General features: G+C 48.4%; 1 protein-coding gene across 1 annotated transcript in view; it reads right to left on the bottom strand.

Annotated features, from left to right (window-relative positions):
- akap6 (A kinase (PRKA) anchor protein 6) overlaps window positions 1-16,559 on the bottom strand; it is a gene marked incomplete at its 5' end in the record, with an annotated part of 238,431 nt that overhangs the window by 179,609 nt on the left and 42,263 nt on the right. The window contains one exon of the mRNA XM_079261663.1: window positions 373-495. Within this exon, the coding sequence (XP_079117789.1) occupies window positions 373-495 (123 nt within the window). The remainder of the gene's footprint in view (window positions 1-372; window positions 496-16,559) is intronic.

Below are 16,559 nucleotides of genomic sequence, written 5' to 3'. Positions count from 1 at the left end.
ACACACGCTCACTACAGCCAATTTCAAATTACCAATTAATCCAACATGCATTGTTTTTGGACTGTGAGAGGAACATCCGTACAAGCAGAAATGGCTTCTGTGAAACAGTTTCTTTTGTAACCTGTGTTGCTGGCTGGTTTGTGCAGCAGCATAAAGTTGTGTGTTACAGTTTATATACCAACACACTTACTGGCATCAAACCCATTTACGTTCATACAACTGTGTTCCAGTGTGTGCAGATGTGCCGAGAAGACCTTTTATTGGACCCCAGGACTTGATTTTCAAGGAAGAAATTATGTAGAATAAATGGTGGGAGAGGAAGGTTAAAGGTTAAGAATAAAAGGCACATCACGACAATGTGTGCACACTCACCAGGTGAGTGTCCAGGTACACCCTCAAGCTATCCAAGTCCTGTCGGGGCTGTGTCCAGTTGTCGGTGCTGTCCAGTGCCTCTTGCAGCCACGAGATGAACCCGTCCAATTTCTGCACAAAACACTGCAACAAGAGAGAAAGAAAATTTAGTCTGCAATTTAAAAGGGAAAAAATAAGGCTGCTGTCCAGATACTGCTGGAGTCACATCAAAACAACACACACATCACTTCAGACGGGGGCTGAAAAAGGCAAAAAGAGAAAAGCAAATTAGAGTCACGAAACAGATCAAAACACCTACAATGAAGAGCAAAGATCCAACAGGTAATGGTATGCAGGGGGAGCAACAGATGGAGGAGGTTGGGAGAAATAAAAGTGAAGCAGAGGGGAGTGCAGGAATGCTGCTTAAGAACTGATTCCAGATTCATTCTTTCAAGGACAGAAAGATAAAAAACACAAACCCTGCATGATGGAACAAGCAGCAACAACATTCAGACAAAAACAAAGAGGAGAACGGAAAAGGGTATTTAGGAAATCAATGAAAAAATCAGACTAGAGTCAGACAAGTCTGTCAAATAAATGGTTCTATAATAAGAAACTATCAAATTAAATAATAAAAGAATATTTTATTATTTTCTGTCTATTGATGATAATATTATTATTACATGTATTGCACATCATTATTTCCCTCCCAAACCCACCATCCACCCATATGTAGGGTTCACGGATCAGCCGAGCGGCGCGCCGCCTCACCTACGAGGGCTAAGGGGGGGTTGGGGGTGACCCTGATGGATTTCTCTGGAGCTTTTGAAAAAGTAATGAGAGGCATGAAGAATATGAAATATGGAGAAAAAAGACAAGAAAAGGAATAAAAGAGAAATACATGGGATGGGCAGATAAAATGAAAGAGAAAGGAGATGGACAGGATGAAAAACAAATATGAAAATGAGCTGGATGGAGAGGAGGATAGAGAGATTAAAGGGAAAGAAATGGAGAGGTATAGAAGACTGTGGCGAGTTGAACACGTATCGCTCCATCAATGGCAGCTTGCCCTTCATCCGAGAACACTGACAGACTGACAAACAGACGTTCGCTGTGATTGGAGGAAGAACAGCTGCCGACTGCTGCTTTGTGGAGGATTACTGCCATCTACTGGCTGAGAAGAGCAACGGCAGGCCGGACCTGTTCGTCACACACCATAAACACTCCTGAACTGGGTTTACATATTATCATCACAACTGGCTGTTTTTACTCCCATCGCTCCTTCAGAGTGAGCTGTTAGATCAATCACTGCAGGACCCGGAGAATCCATGTGAAATAGAGTCTGATCCAATATTGATTTCTCCTTTTAAATCCACTTCACTGTTGAAGGAGCAGAGGAGACGGCTTAAAGGAAGAAGGAAGAGTTTAAATCTTCCTTCTTGAAAGGGAGGCGGTGGAGGTGAAAAGGAGACAAAACACATTAAATCGTCAAGTGAGAATCAGATAAAAAAGAAAGTATTTAAACCTCTTTTAGAGACGAAAACAAAAGAAACTGGGAGGATTAAAGGAGTTTAGTGGGAACATGAGTTTCCGTCTCTGAACCTGCTCATCTATAGAAGAAGGCAGCTGCTTTACTAACAAATGCATGTTTATATGTACACACAATCATCCAGTAAATTCTCATCCGATAGTCTCACCTTGAGATTTGTACCGTCATTTGGAGAAATTAATGAGCAACCTCAGCTTGTTTCCTGTGATTATCGTGCATTTTCTTCTGTGCTCCTGAAATATTTCCATCCTTTTCATTTTGTGGGTGTAGAAGAAAGTAAAAGTGTGCGTTGAGCTGGTTTGATTCTACCGGACTGATAACGAGGTTCTGCTTCAGATCTGAATAGGGTGGATTGCCCTCTCCGGGTCGGGAGTCAGGTACTGCCTCAAGTGGAGGAGTTTAAATATCTCGGGGTCTTGTTCACGAGTGAGTGAAGGATGGAGCATGAGATCGACAGACGGATCGGTGCAGCGTCTGCAGTAATGCGGACTCTGCGCCGGTCTGTCGTAGTGAAGAAGGAGCTGAGCCAGAAGGCGAAGCTCTCGATTTACCAGTCGATCTACGTTCCTACCCTCACCTATGGTCATGAGCTGTGGGTCGTGACGGAAAGAACCAGATCTCGTATACAGGCGGCTGAAATGAGTTTCCTCTGCAGGGTGGCCGGGCTCTCCCTTAGAGATAGGGTGAGGAGCTCGGTCATCCAGGAGGAGATCAGAGTAGAGCCGCTGCTCCTCCGCATCGAGAGGAACCAGTTGAGGTGGCTCGGGCATCTGGTCAGGATGCCTCCTGGACCTCCCTGGTGAGGTGTTCCAGGCACATTCCTCTGGGAGGAGACCCCGGGGAAGACCCAGGACATGCTGGAGGGATTATATCTCTCGGCTGGCCTGGGAATGCCTCGGGATCCCCCCTGCAGAGTTGGCAAATGTGGCTGGTGAGAGGGAAGTCTGGGCTTCCCTGCTTAGGCTGCTGCCCCCGCGACCCGACCCCGGATAAGTGGCAGAAGATGGATGGATGGACTCATAGTAATCCAACTGTCAATCAGAGTATAATGTACCTGTTTTAAATTGGATTAACTAAGTCAATCTACCTGTGAACTCCTGTCATCAAGAATTTTATTCATCATGTTTTTTATTCAGTTATTTTAATATTTTTCTATTTGCTGTAACATCTGAGCTTGTCTTTCTTCAGGATGAATAAAACTATTATATTAATGTCATTTCTCATTTGATGATTTTCTCTGGTTCCTTTTCATATTTTGGATCTTGTGCCAGTACTTCCAGCTGGAGCTAATTCACAGACCTCCATGCTGAGGTCAAGATGGAGCTGCGACCTTTATGTGGTCTGGATGAGATTCAGCTCGAAACAGCGACACGACGGAGCGAAAGGGGAGAGAGAGGCCGAGTGGAAGGGGATCTACAAAAAGCTGAAGATGTGCAGGAATGTGAAATTCATTCTTTCCAGTCAGGCTGCAAACATCCAGCCAGAATAACAAGTGTAGCTGTGACCGCCGATCATCAAGAAGAATATTCTAATATTTCATACAATGAGTGTTGTTTTCATATCTTTTACTGGGAGCTATCTAGAAAACTAATGGTGGAGAGAAGGAGGCAGCAGCAGGAGGGTAAATCTGATGGAAAGTACCGGAGCTGCCACATGTGTGCATCCACTCGCCTGCAAATCGCTGTATCCAATTCACACATGTGTGTGTGTGTGTCATGGTATGGATGTAGGGGCGTCTGCTCGTCTGGGAAGATAAAACTTGTTTGTGCTCATCACATATGCCTCTGATGTGTGTGTGTGTGTGTGTGTGTGTGTGTGTATGTGTGTGTGTATACAGTTAGACAGCATGGATGTGTGTGTGTGTGTGTGTGTGTGTGTGTGTGTGTGTGTGTGTGTGTGTGTGTGTGTGTATACAGTTAGACAGCATGGATGTGTGTGTGTGTGTGTGTGTGTGTGTGTGTTTGTGTGTGTGTGTATACAGTTAGACAGCATGGATGTGTGTGTGTGTGTGTGTGTGTGTGTGTGTGTGTGTGTGTGTGTATACAGTTAGACAGCATGGATGTGTGTGTGTGTGTGTGTGTGTGTGTGTGTGTGTGTGTGTATACAGTTAGACAGCATGGATGTGTGTGTGTGTGTGTGTGTGTGTGTGTGTGTGTGTGTGTGTGTGTGTGTGTGTATACAGTTAGACAGCATGGATGTGTGTGTGTGTGTGTGTGTGTGTGTGTGTGTGTGTGTGTGTGTGTGTGTGTGTGTGTGTGTATACAGTTAGACAGCATGGATGTGTGTGTGTGTGTGTGTTTGTGTGTGTGTGTGTGTGTGTGTGTGTATACAGTTAGACAGCATGGATGTGTGTGTGTGTGTGTGTGTGTGTGTGTATACAGTTAGACAGCATGGATGTGTGTGTGTGTGTGTGTTTGTGTGTGTGTGTGTGTGTGTGTGTGTGTGTGTGTGTGTGTGTGTGTGTGTGTATACAGTTAGACAGCATGGATGTGTGTGTGTGTGTGTGTGTGTGTGTGTGTGTGTGTGTGTGTATACAGTTTGGACGTGGCCGATCTGAAGCGCTTGATGTTGGCGGTGATGAGGGTGAGCTGTGATTGGAGCTGAAGCTCAAGTCTCCTCGTTTCAGATTGATTTCAGGCAATTAGAAACCCTGCTGGACTCTGTGATTGGCAGGTCATGTCTTGACTCTACGTGACTGGAGTGAATAAAACCTCCGCGGTGTTTGTTGTTAAATTATTCAGTCTGAATTGCTCATAAATGAAGAGAAAGTGTATTTAATGCAACACTGTGATGCACACAGGGAGCCGAGATGATGAGACGATGGAGACGAACAAGCTTCCAGCACAGTCCTGAAACTTTCACCAGTCTTTGATCAACATGGGAAGAAGCTGGTTCCGACCCGCTGTGGCCGGTCCGGCGGTCCGGATCAGGTTTTCTTCAGCCTGCAGGAAGATTGAAGCTGAAACTTCATGAAAGGATTAATGATCACGGTCCTCTAAGGAGGGCGGAGCGGGAGGGCGGAGCGGGAGGGTGGAGTCCAGGTGGTTCAGGTTGTTCAGGTGGTCCAGGTGGTCCCTTTGGTCCAGGTGGTCCCTTTGGTCCAGGTGGTCCAGATGGTTCAGGTGGACCAGGTGGTCAAGGTGGTCCCTGTGGTCCTGTGGTCCAGGTGGCCCAGGTGGTCCAGGTGGTTCAGGTGGTCCCTTTGGTTCACGTGGTCCCTTTCGTCCAGGTGGTCAAGGTTGTCCAGGTGGTCCAGGTGGTTCTGCTCGGTTTCTGACTGGTGGAAGTGAGAACATGTTTCCAGAAACGGTGAAGTCTCGTCAGTTCGGACGACAGATCTTCTAACGGGTCAGATGGTGTAGATTCAGCCCGACAGGCTGTCTGGGTGTGTGTGTGTTGTGTGTGTGTGTGCTCTGTGTGTGTGTGCTGTGTGTGTGTGTGTGTGTGTGTTCTGTGTGTGTGTGCTTTGTGTGTGTGTGTGTGTGTGTGCTCTGTGTGTTTGTGTGTGTGCTCTGTGTGTGTGTTCTGTGTGTGTGTGTGTGTGTGTGTGTGTGTATACAGTTGGACAGCAGGGATGTGTGTGTGTGTGTGTGTGTGTGTGTGTGTGTGTGTGTGTGTGTGTGTGTGTATACAGTTGAGCAGCAGTATGTTAATTACAACCGTGACCCTTAGAAAAATGTAAAAAAAACATCAATATGATCCGTCCATCTTTCCACCGTTCGTTATGAAAGGGAGATAGAGATCAAAATATTGATGAGTGGAGAGGAGGAGAAGAAGAATGGAGGAGGAGGAGGAGAGGAAAGAGAAATAAAGAAAGGAAGTGGATGAGACTTAAAGTACAAGAAGAGAAAAACAAAATTGGATAAAGGAGGGAAATTAGCAGGATGGGAGGAAGAGATGAGTAACATGAAGGGTGGAAGCAGAAGAAAGGGTCAGAAAGCTGGACGAGTGGGATCAGGATGAGACGGGGGATGAAAAACGAGGAGTGAGAAGCAAATAGGAGGAAGAGAATGTAGGCGTGAACAGCAGCAGAGAGATCAGCTCTGGTTTGGGTATCGACCAGCATGCACTGGGCTGCTTTCAGCTGCTTTGATGTCTCTAAACCAGTAAGACTCCTGAGGGGCAGAGACGCCTACTGGGAGCCGAAACGCCTGATCTGATCCTCTGCCGCCTGGATAACCGCTCTGATATTATGCTTCATCTCTTCCTCCTGCGGTTCAGCTCTTCACCACTGGATAATTACAGCTCAGCTGACGGGGCTTTCTGAAGGACGATGCTGATAGATTTAGACGATGTTTGGCATCAATGATTAATATGTTGCAGGCAGCAGCTCTGATTTCCATGCAGCACGAAGCCAACACAATATGAAGATATGACTGCTGCTGGTCCACCAGGGAAGCTCAGGAACAACCAATAACTGCTCCCTTTAGCGTGGCGTGCTGCTGCTCCAAGTATTTACTGGGATTTTCACACACAGCTGCCTCTAATGTTTACAGAAAAGGTCTGAAGAAGAGAAAACATTCAGTTGTGGATGTCAGAGGTCAGAGGAGAACAGACTGGTTGGAGATGACAGAAAGTCCAGTATGGACTGGTTCTACACAGCTCAGATCATCTCTTTTTATTATTTAAAAATATGTCTATAAGAAAATTAAAAACATTTGGAAAAAAATCCTGCAGACAGTGATATAACGTCTCATTCAGTCACTTCATCCAAATGCAAAAGGATGCCTTTGGAAAAAATGCATTTATCCAGCTGCAGCAACAAACAGAGCACTAGATGAAAGGACACATTGCAGAAAGTCTTTCTGCTAAGTGTGTCTGATCCATCTGAAGAAAATGAGACAGATTAGCTGGCAGGAGCTTGTTGGTTCACTAACACCCCTGTTGTAGATGTAAATAACTAAAGACAAAAAGAGGTTCTCATCATGATGTTCCTTTGTGGTAAAGCTGGCTGTTTAAAATACGCAGCAGCTGACATGTAACAGTAACTTTCAGTAGAACAGCACCAGAAAAGCCCTGGAGCCGTCCACCAGCCCGGTGGGGAGAAGTTAAGTCTGGTCTGCGCTCAGGGATGGTCCGTGCTCCAAACCTGAAGAAAAGTAATGCAGGCGTGACATGTAGATGCAGAATTCCTTTTCAGGAAAAAGTCTTTCTGAAAGTTTCACTGATACACGTTTTTATGCTTGATCTAAAGTTCAAACAGGGAAGTCCAGCTCTGATCCTTCAGGCTCGGTCCTGTACAGGTCCGTCTTAGTTAAGCAGCCTGACATGTTGCACGTCTGAACGAGTCCTGCATAGTGTCACATAAAGCCAGAGAAGGATCACCATTCAGCCTGTGGGGAAGGTGAGAGAGTCTACCGACATGTTCAGTCAGCTCAGACGCAGAAAAACAGCAATCCATGGTCTAGCAGCTGCTTCAGACAACATCGTTCAAACTAACTGAGTCATTTAGACTCTGGATGAGGTGCAAGTTGGAGCGAAAAGTGGAATTTTTCAATTTAATCCTGCTCAGTAATTATTCTGAAATGTGAAGCTAAAACCCTTAAAACTCCCAGCTTTGTGCTGCATTTGGTCCATCTGTGATGTGATCATTTTTCTCCTGCTTTTCTCATCACTTGTTGATCTTTGGCTGCTCCTGATTGGACGTTACTGTCAGTTTAAGCTCTCTGATTGGTGGAAAGTCTGACAGGAAGTGTCTTCATCATCATGTCCAGGTGAAAATAGAGGTCTCTTAGCAACATGGTAGTCATGGTGATGAAGATGTGATGAATAATGGTGGATTTTGTGACTGGATTGTAAACCTGGGGGAAACAGAAGACATAGATCTCGGGGAGACCTGGAAGAGTTTAAAGGATTGATAAAGTTTTCCTGGCACTCAAAACTCTCAGTGGATGAGTTGCTGTCTAAATCTTTGTAATTGTTTAAGCTGTGATGTCAGGAATGAAGCTCCTCGGAGAATCTCTGATGTGTCAGCTTTACCTTCGCCTCCTCTTTAACCTGTTTATCTACGGAAACACAAAGCCTGAAAAACACTTCATCCTCCTCCATCTCTTATTTTCCTATCCTCTCTGCTGTCGGTGGGCATCCTCGATTCCCCTGCTGGGCCAATCAGACGATTGCTGATGTGAGTCTGTTGTCTTTCTGTCTCCCACTGCTCTCAGATAGGCCGGCGTGCCACAGAGTCTCCAAATACACAGACACCTCATACTGAGGATGTTGATGTCGGCCCAGACAGCCTATACAATGTCATCGCATCATCCATAGGACACTCATCTTCCTCACAAACTCTTTATGTCAGCTTCTCTTATTATTTTGATTTGTTTGTAGGGAATTTAGATGCATGTCAGGTGCTGGATCCCACAGAGCTGTAAGGAAGTTTGGATTACAGGCATGTATATTACCAGAATCTGTCTCATAGACAAAAAAAGCAGCAGGCTGACGTGATATGGACACAAAATATGTGAGCATCTGATCCAACATCAGAGAGACACTGATAGTAGTCTATACATACTGTAATCAGTGAGAAATATAGTTAGACCCCTCAGTTTACTGTAAATCTGTAAAAACTCTGACCAATCCAAATGTTCCGACCCAAATGGAGTTGTTCATTTCTTATATTTTAGCTTCTTCTCTCGGCTCCCCTCCTCCCCCCTCCAGCAGCGCATACCTGATAGCCACACTTATTTCTAAGATGATTGGGGGATCCCAAGGCGTTCCCAGGCCAGCCAAGACATATTATCCCTCCAGCGTGTCCTGGGTCTTCCCCGGGGTCTCCTCCCAGAGGGACGTGCCTGGAACACCTCACCAGGGAGGTCCAGGAGGCATCCTGACCAGATGCCCGATCCACCTCAACTGGTTCCTCTCGATGCGGAGGAGCAGCAGCTCTACTCTGATCTCCTCCCGGATGACCGAGCTCCTCACCCTATCTCTAAGGGAGAGCCCGGCCACCCTGCGGAGGAAACTCATTCCAGCCGCCTGTATACGAGATCTCGTTCTTTCGGTCACGACCCACAGCTCATGACCATAGGTGAGGGTAGGAACGTAGATCGACTGGTAAATTGAGAGCTTCGCCTTCTGGCTCAGCTCCTTCTTCACCACGACAGACCGGCGCATAGTCCGCAGAACTGCAGACGCCACACCGATCCGTCTGTCAATCTCACACTCCATCCTTCCCTCACTCGTGAACAAGACCCCGAGATATTTAAACTCCTCCACTTGAGGCAGGACCTGACTCCCGACCCGGAGAGGGCAATCCACCCTATTCCGGCTGAGGACCACGGTCTCAGATTTGGAGGTGCTGATTCTCATCCCAGCTGCTTCAAACTCGGCAGCGAATCGCTCAAGCGAGAGCTGGAGATCATGACCAGATGAAGCCAACAGGACCACGTCATCTGCAAAAAGCAGGGACCCAATCCTGAGGCCACCAAGTCGGATCCCCTCAACACCTCGGCTTCACCTAGAAATTCTGTCCATATAAGTTATGAACAGAATCGGTGATAAAGGGCAGCCTTGGTGGAGTCCAACCCTCACCGGAAACAAATCCGACTTGCTACCGGCAATGTGGACCAAGCTCTGACACCTGTCGTACAGGGACCGGACAGCTCGTACAAGGGGGTCCGGTACCCCATACTCCCAGAGTACCCCCCACAGGAGCCCCCGGGGGACATGGTCGAATGCCTTCTCAAGGTCCACAAAGCACATGTAGACTGGTTGGGCAAACTCCCATGCCCCCTCCAGGACCCCAAAGAGGGTATAGAGCTGGTCCACTGTTCCGCGGCCAGGATGAAAACCACACTGCTCCTCTTTAATCCGAGATTCGACTATCCGTCGGACCCTCCTCTCCAGGAGCCCTGAATAGACCTTACCAGAGAGGCTGAGGAGTGTGATTCCCCTGTAATTGGAACACACCCTCCGGTCCCCCTTCATAAAAAGGGGGGCCACCACCCCAGTCTGCCGGTCCAGCGGCACTGACCCCGATGTCGACGCAATGCTGCAGAGGTGTGTCAGCCAGGACAGCCCCAGAGCATCCAGACCCTTAAGGAACTCCGGGCGGATCTCATCCACCCCCGGGGCCTTGCCGCCACGGAGCTTTTTGACCACCTCAGCGACTTCAGCCCCAGAGATAGGAGAGTCCACCCCTGAGTCCCCCAGCTCTGCTTCCTCACTGGAAGACATGTTGGTAGGATTGAGGAGGTCTTCCAATTATTCCTTCCACCAACCCACAACTGTTTAAAGAGGCGGGGACCCTGGTGGTCCGATTCCCGGCTGCAAAAGCTGGCTCTAGGGACGTGGAATGTCACCTCTCTGGTGGGGAAGGAGCCTGAGCTTGTGCGTGAGGTTGAGCGGTTCCGGCTAGATATAGTTGGACTCACCTCGACACATGGCTTGGGCTCTGGAACCAGTACCCTTGAGAGGGGCTGGACCTTCTTCCACTCTGGAGTTGCTCATGGTGAGAGGCACCGAGCACGTGTGGGCATTCCCATCAGCCCCCAGCTTGGTGCCTGCACGTTGGGGTTTACCCCGGTGGATGAAAGGGTAGTTTCCCTCCGCCTTCGGGTGGGGGGACGGGTTCTGACTGTTGTCTGTGCTTATGCACTGAACAGCAGTTCAGAGTACCCACCCTTTCTGGAGTCCTTGAAGGGAGTGCTGGAGGGTGCCCCTTCTGGGGACTCCATTGTTCTGCTGGGGGACTTCATTGCCTCACGTGGGCAATGACAGTGAGACCTGGAGAGGAGTGATTGGGAGGCATGGTTCCCCACCTCTGAACCCAAATGGTGTTTTGTTATTGGACTTCTGTGCTCGCCGAGGATTGTCCATAATGAACACCATGTTCCAACATAAGAGTGTCCATATGTACACCTGGCATCAGGATTCCCTGGGCCGCTGTTCGATGATCGATTTTGTAGACGTATCGTCGGACCTGCGTCCACATGGCTTGGACATTCGGGTGAAGAGGGGGACGGAGCTTCAACTGATCACCACCTGGTGGTGTGTTGGCTCAGATGGTGGGGGAGGAAGCCGGTCAGATCTGGTAGACCCAAACGTGTTGTGAGGGTCTGCTGGGAACGTCTGGCTGAGTCCCCTGTCAGAGCGAGCTTCAACTCCCACCTTCAGCAGAGCTTCAACCATGTCCCGAGTGAGGCGGGGGTCATTGAGTCTGAATGGGCTGTGTTCCGTGCCTCTATTGCTGCGGCGGCAAGCCAGAGCTGTGGCTGTAAGGTTGTTGGTGCCTGTCGTGGCGGTAATCCCAGGACTCATTGGTGGACACCAGCAGTTAGGGATGCCATCAAGCTGAAGAAGGAGTCCTATCAGGCCTTCTTGGCCTGTGGGACTCTGGAAGCAGCTGATGGGTACCGACAGGCTAAGCAGCATGCGGCTTCGGCTGTCGCCAAGGTAAAAACTCGGGCATGGGAGGAGTTCGGCGAGGCCATGGAGAAAGACTTCCGGACGGCTTCGAAGAGATTCTGGTTCACCATCTGGCGGCTCAGAAGGGGGAAGCAGTGCTCCATCAACACTGTGTACAGTGGACATGGGGAGCTGCTGACCTCAACTCGGGACGCTAAACAGCCGAGAAAGAGAAAATCATTAGTGGAAAAAGCTGCAATTAAAAAGCCTTGGATCGGAGAAAAACCAGAGGGGGAGGAGCCAAGACAGAGTCACGCTACTTCCCCAACATTACCTACCCCTTTACCTATCTACTTTAATGCTGACTTATATCATTTTAGTGAGAACTTATAGTTAAGATCATACTATTACAGGATTTACTAATTAAAGTTATTTCAGAAGAGAAATTTATGGATTCCTCATAGACTTTCGGATCAGATGCCCTCACCTCATCACTCACACCTGAATCTCCTCCATATAATAACACCTGGATGGATTATCTTGTAGCGCTGCTCCAGAATTTGACTCATTTCTGTTCAAGCAGTGATCTTTCCACAGCTTCTCCTCCCTGGATGCATAATTTTTCATCTCCTCTCATTGTGTGTTCTGTATTCAGAAGAGACTCTGCGGCGAGACTGAATGTCATCCTCCACACTGACACGACGACTCGTCTTCTCTCTTCACTTCCTCTATTAGGCAGCTCATCCATCGCCATGATTACATGCTGCTAATTAAGCAGCTAATCAGCTAATTACCCAGGAGCAGAGAGGAATGAGGAGTGTGTTGGTGTGTGTGTGGTTAACACAAGGTGTCATGTGCTAGACAGTACAGCATAACTCTGGAGTTGGAAAGGTTTTTTTAAGCTTTTCATTTTGTTTAAAGAAAGTTTATCAAAGTGTTTTTGTTGTTTTTTTTTTATAATCAAATGATTAATCCAGAGCTTCTTATGGAAGCAACAAGGAGGAATATTTACAAAATTTAGCTTCCCAAAGACTTGAGATATGCAACATTAATGACTTCATCAATCTGTTAGTAGAACTATGCTCAGTTTTGCACACGCTGGTCCATGTTAATGTTCCCTATGCTTCATTCCGACATGCCGCGACTGACTGAGGCGGTTATCAGGTCAGATCTATTACCAAAGTCCCTACGGGGCCACCATAACAGTTAGCATTAACAGATAAACATCCATGTTTCTACATGCTGGAGCGCAGTGAGCGGTTGGGTTTACAGGTTAGCAGTTTAACTCAACAATGGGATGCAGAGTCTGGTAGGCCTATATTCCAGGCAACTATGTCATTACAGCATTACAGTTGCTGTCAAGATTCATGCGTTTTGACAGCAGATATACACGACATGTCTGCTGGCGAAATGACAAATTGTCTGCCATCAGGAATATTTGGGACAGGTGGGTGGAGCGTCTCCCTCTCATGTACAATCCAGACCCTGAGGTAACAGTTGATGAGAGCCTAGTTTCTTTCAGAGGTCGCTGTTCGTTCAAGGTGTACATTCCAAGCAAACCAGGGAAATATGGCATAAAGATCTGGGCAGCCTTCGATATTAGAAGCAGCTATGCCTGGAATATGCAGGTGTACATGGGGAAAGCCAGTACTGAAAAGGCCGAAAAAACCAAGGCATGCGTGTTGTGCTGGACATGACAACCGGTCTCCAAGGGCATAATATCACATGAAACAACTTCTTCACATCATATGCTCTTGATTAGGAGCTGCTGAAAATAAAGCTCACTATGGTAGGGACAGTGAGGAAGAACAAGCCAGAACTTCCCCCCGACACTGGTATCGACAAGAGGATCTCTCATTGAAATTTGCATTCACTGACACACACTCTTGTGTCATATGTTCCCAAGAAGAACAGAAATGTAATTTTGATGAGCACAGGATACCGCTGTCAGCAGCACAGAGGACAGGAAGCCTCTTATAATCCAGGACTACAACAAGAACAAAGGAGGAGTTGACTGCCTTGAGAAGGTTTCATCCCGTCTGGCTGTGGAGAACATAGTTCTGTTCCTCTGCTCTGGGTTGGGAAAAGGAGCGGACCCGACCTGTCAGTCCCTTCATTTTGGAAGGTGCCGGACTGGAATCCAGAGTCTCCATGTTCCATGTCCACCAGCAGGGACAGATAAGCCACTGTGCACCTTTACGCATTGGGGAGCATTTTATATCCAACCATCACTTCATGTTCTGTATCTGCAGGTGGAGGAAACACCTGATCAGCCTGATGATGGGCTGTTGTTATGGTGACACGTCATTTTAATGCAATTATTCATTTAGACTTGTATTATGGCAGCTTCTGTATGACTTATTAACTGTGTGAAATGGGTTTTATAACATGTAGAACTGCTTCGTTTCAGAACAGATTTTAGTGGTTGATGTTTTAGTGGTGCAACAATATTTTTTTATTTATTTTATGTTTTGGGGGTTTTTTTTGCACATGCTGTTAATGTAAGCTACAACATTCTGTGTAAAAGTTTATATTTGATTTTGAACAAATGTCTAAATTTCACACCATTTCTTTGGTTTTATTTTCTGCCTTTGGTGTCGCCGTTTCCCGTTTCTCCAGATTTTGTGCGTACGCCAGGATCAGAGTTGGCGTGGAGGTCGGGACGTTTTACCGCCAAGCCGTGTTTTGATAAATCCCAAAAGTTGACTATAATTGGCGTACGCCAGGTTTTGTTCGACAGCTTTGTAAATGAGGCCCCAGATGACTACATGCATGCTGTATGGTCCTGTTCACCAGTGCAAAACTTCCGGCTTGAGGTGTGCAGAGATTTATCAACATGGCTCAGATGTACAATCCCAGCTTCTGCCTCTCTCTGCATACTTGGTCACTTTGGTGATATTAACATGGAAATTAACACTGCAGGTATCGTCCTGACTGCCTTGTGTATCACAAAGAAAACTATTCTCATGAATTGGAAGAAAAAAAGAATTTAAGCATTATTCAGTTTAGAAACCTCCTTTCAGACCACATCAGTAATGAGACGATGTCTGCCTCCTCAAAAGATCAGTTGGATGAATTTTGTTTTCTCTGGTCCCCTGTAATCAGCTCCATCACTTAGTGTGGGGGGCGGGGGGGTGACCTTGTTGCACTTCGAGGTTGAGAGATGGTGGAGGATCTCTGGTGTCTGTGGGTCTGTGGTAGCCTCCTGGGTGGGGATCTTGCCTGCTTTGCTGCTGGGGTGGCTGTGTCTCCTGTCCTGGGGGGGCTTGGGTTGGTCAGCGGTTGGAGTTGCCTCGCGGCGCCAGGGTGAGGTCACTGGCAGGGGGGGGATTGGCGGGCCTTGGCTCCGTGGCAGGTTGTTGTGCCGCTGTGGGGTGGACTGGGTGGGGGTCCCAGGCTCCAGTGCCCGGTGCTGTCACCTGTCTCCCGTGGGGGGAGGGTCAGCCTGCACCCGGTGGGCTGGGCTGGCCTGGACTTGCTGATGTTGTGGTGGGCAGGCCCGTTCCCTGGTGCTTGGTTGTGGCCCTGGGACCAAGAGAGTCGGTGGTCTCAGTGTGCACACGCACACTGAGACCACCGGGGAGAAATCATGGGGGACATAATTCAGGTAAGGGGGTAGGCAATAGGACGCGGATGAGGATGGCTGGGGTATGGGAAGGGGCATGTTAGGGGGGACACAATGAGATGGGTGCGTGTATGATGTAGTGTCTATAAGGAATATGAGGCCGGATGGAAGGGGGGTTAGGGGGTGTGTAGTGTGTAGAGTGGAGTATGTGATGGGGGGTGTGTGGGTGTATGGACGTGGAGGGATGAGGTGGGAAGTGTTGGCACGTATAGGGGGACAGTGTATAAGGGGAACTGGGGGCGGGGGGAGGGGGGGGGGGGGTGTGTGTAAAGCAGAAGTGTGTGTGGATGGGGACTGAGTAGGGGGTGCGTGAAGAGTGTGAGGGTGTGTCGAGGGGAGCGTGTGAGGCGGCATGTTATGGGGTGTGTGTGTGAATTGGGTGGGGGTCAGAGGAGCGGGGGAGTGCGAGATGGGGAGTCTGTAAGCGACAGGATAGATAGTGTGTGTGTGTGTGTGTGTGTGTAGGGATGGAGTGTGTGCGCACGTATGTATGTGAGTGAGTGTATGTGTGTCTGTGTTTGAGTATATGTGAGTGAGTATGTTGGAGAGGATAGAAGGCCTTGGTGCCCGGGGAGCGCGGCTTGTGCACTGGGCCTGCCATTCAGTAGCGGTCTGAGTGTCCTGGCTCTCCAGTGGCGCGGGCTGTGCCTTCTGCCTGTGGGGGTGGGGGGGGGTTGCCTTCGGGCTCCTGGGGTCCTGGGGCTCGCACTCTGTCTGCCCTGGGTGGCCGGTGCCCGGTGGAGCCGGGCTTTGCCGGTTCAGGCCTGCCGGGGCCTGTTCAACCTGACCGTGGGGGGCTCTGCTGGGGCCTGTTCCCCCTGACCGTAGGGGGCTCTGCTGGGGCCTGTTCCCCCTGACCGTAGGGGGCTCTGCTGGGGCCTGTTCCCCCTGACCGTAGGGGGCTCTGCTGGGGCCCCCCCTCTGCCACCTCCTGGGTGGATGCATGGCTGGCTCCGGAGTGGGGTGGTTGGGGTCTGTGATTGGGGACAGCCGCCAGCTGCTCAAGCCTCGGGGTTCTCAGGGCCTTCCTCTTGCCTGCGTGTGGGCGGGGCCACATTGGCATGATCAGTCTTCTCTGAACATGTTCCACTCTGTATGTTCTGCATGTGATACAGTCACTGAGTCGCTGGCAGGTTTATTTACTAACAACGGCTGGTTTTCATTCTGTGGGTCTGATTTAACTTGAGACTAGGTTTTCCTGATAGTAATGGCTTCATCCTCCCACAGGGGGAACATGACTCCAGTGTGCATAGGCCTATGGATATGTATATATATATATATAAGCAGGTGTGTATGTGTGATAATGTACATGCAAATGTAAGTAGGTTGTTCTGTTTCTCAGGGGAGCATTGTATCTATAAAGCTCCCCTTGGCAAAGTAAATTTGCCCAGCAGAACACAGCATCCAGAAAATCATTCTGCTGCCTGACAAGACAAAAAAAAATAAATAAATAAATAATAGCACGCCATTGTGGAACCAAGACTCAAGAAAGCTAACTTGGACAAATCCGATCTTAAGAACTTCAGGCCGGTTTCCAAACTGCCCTTCCTTGCTAAAATGTTGAAAAAGGTGGCAGCAAAGCAGCTGTCTTAATTTTTAGAGTCGCATAACATGGATGACACCTTTCAGTCAGGGTTTTGTAAATATCACTCAACAGAAACCGCATTACTGAAAGTTTCTAGTGACATT

This window comes from Telmatherina bonti (assembly GCF_933228915.1).
Source record: "Telmatherina bonti genome assembly, chromosome: 22".
Classification (NCBI taxonomy): Eukaryota; Metazoa; Chordata; class Actinopteri; order Atheriniformes; family Telmatherinidae; genus Telmatherina; species Telmatherina bonti.
The sequence above is the reverse complement of the archived record's forward strand: the minus strand, read 5'-3'. Positions and strand labels throughout refer to the sequence as shown.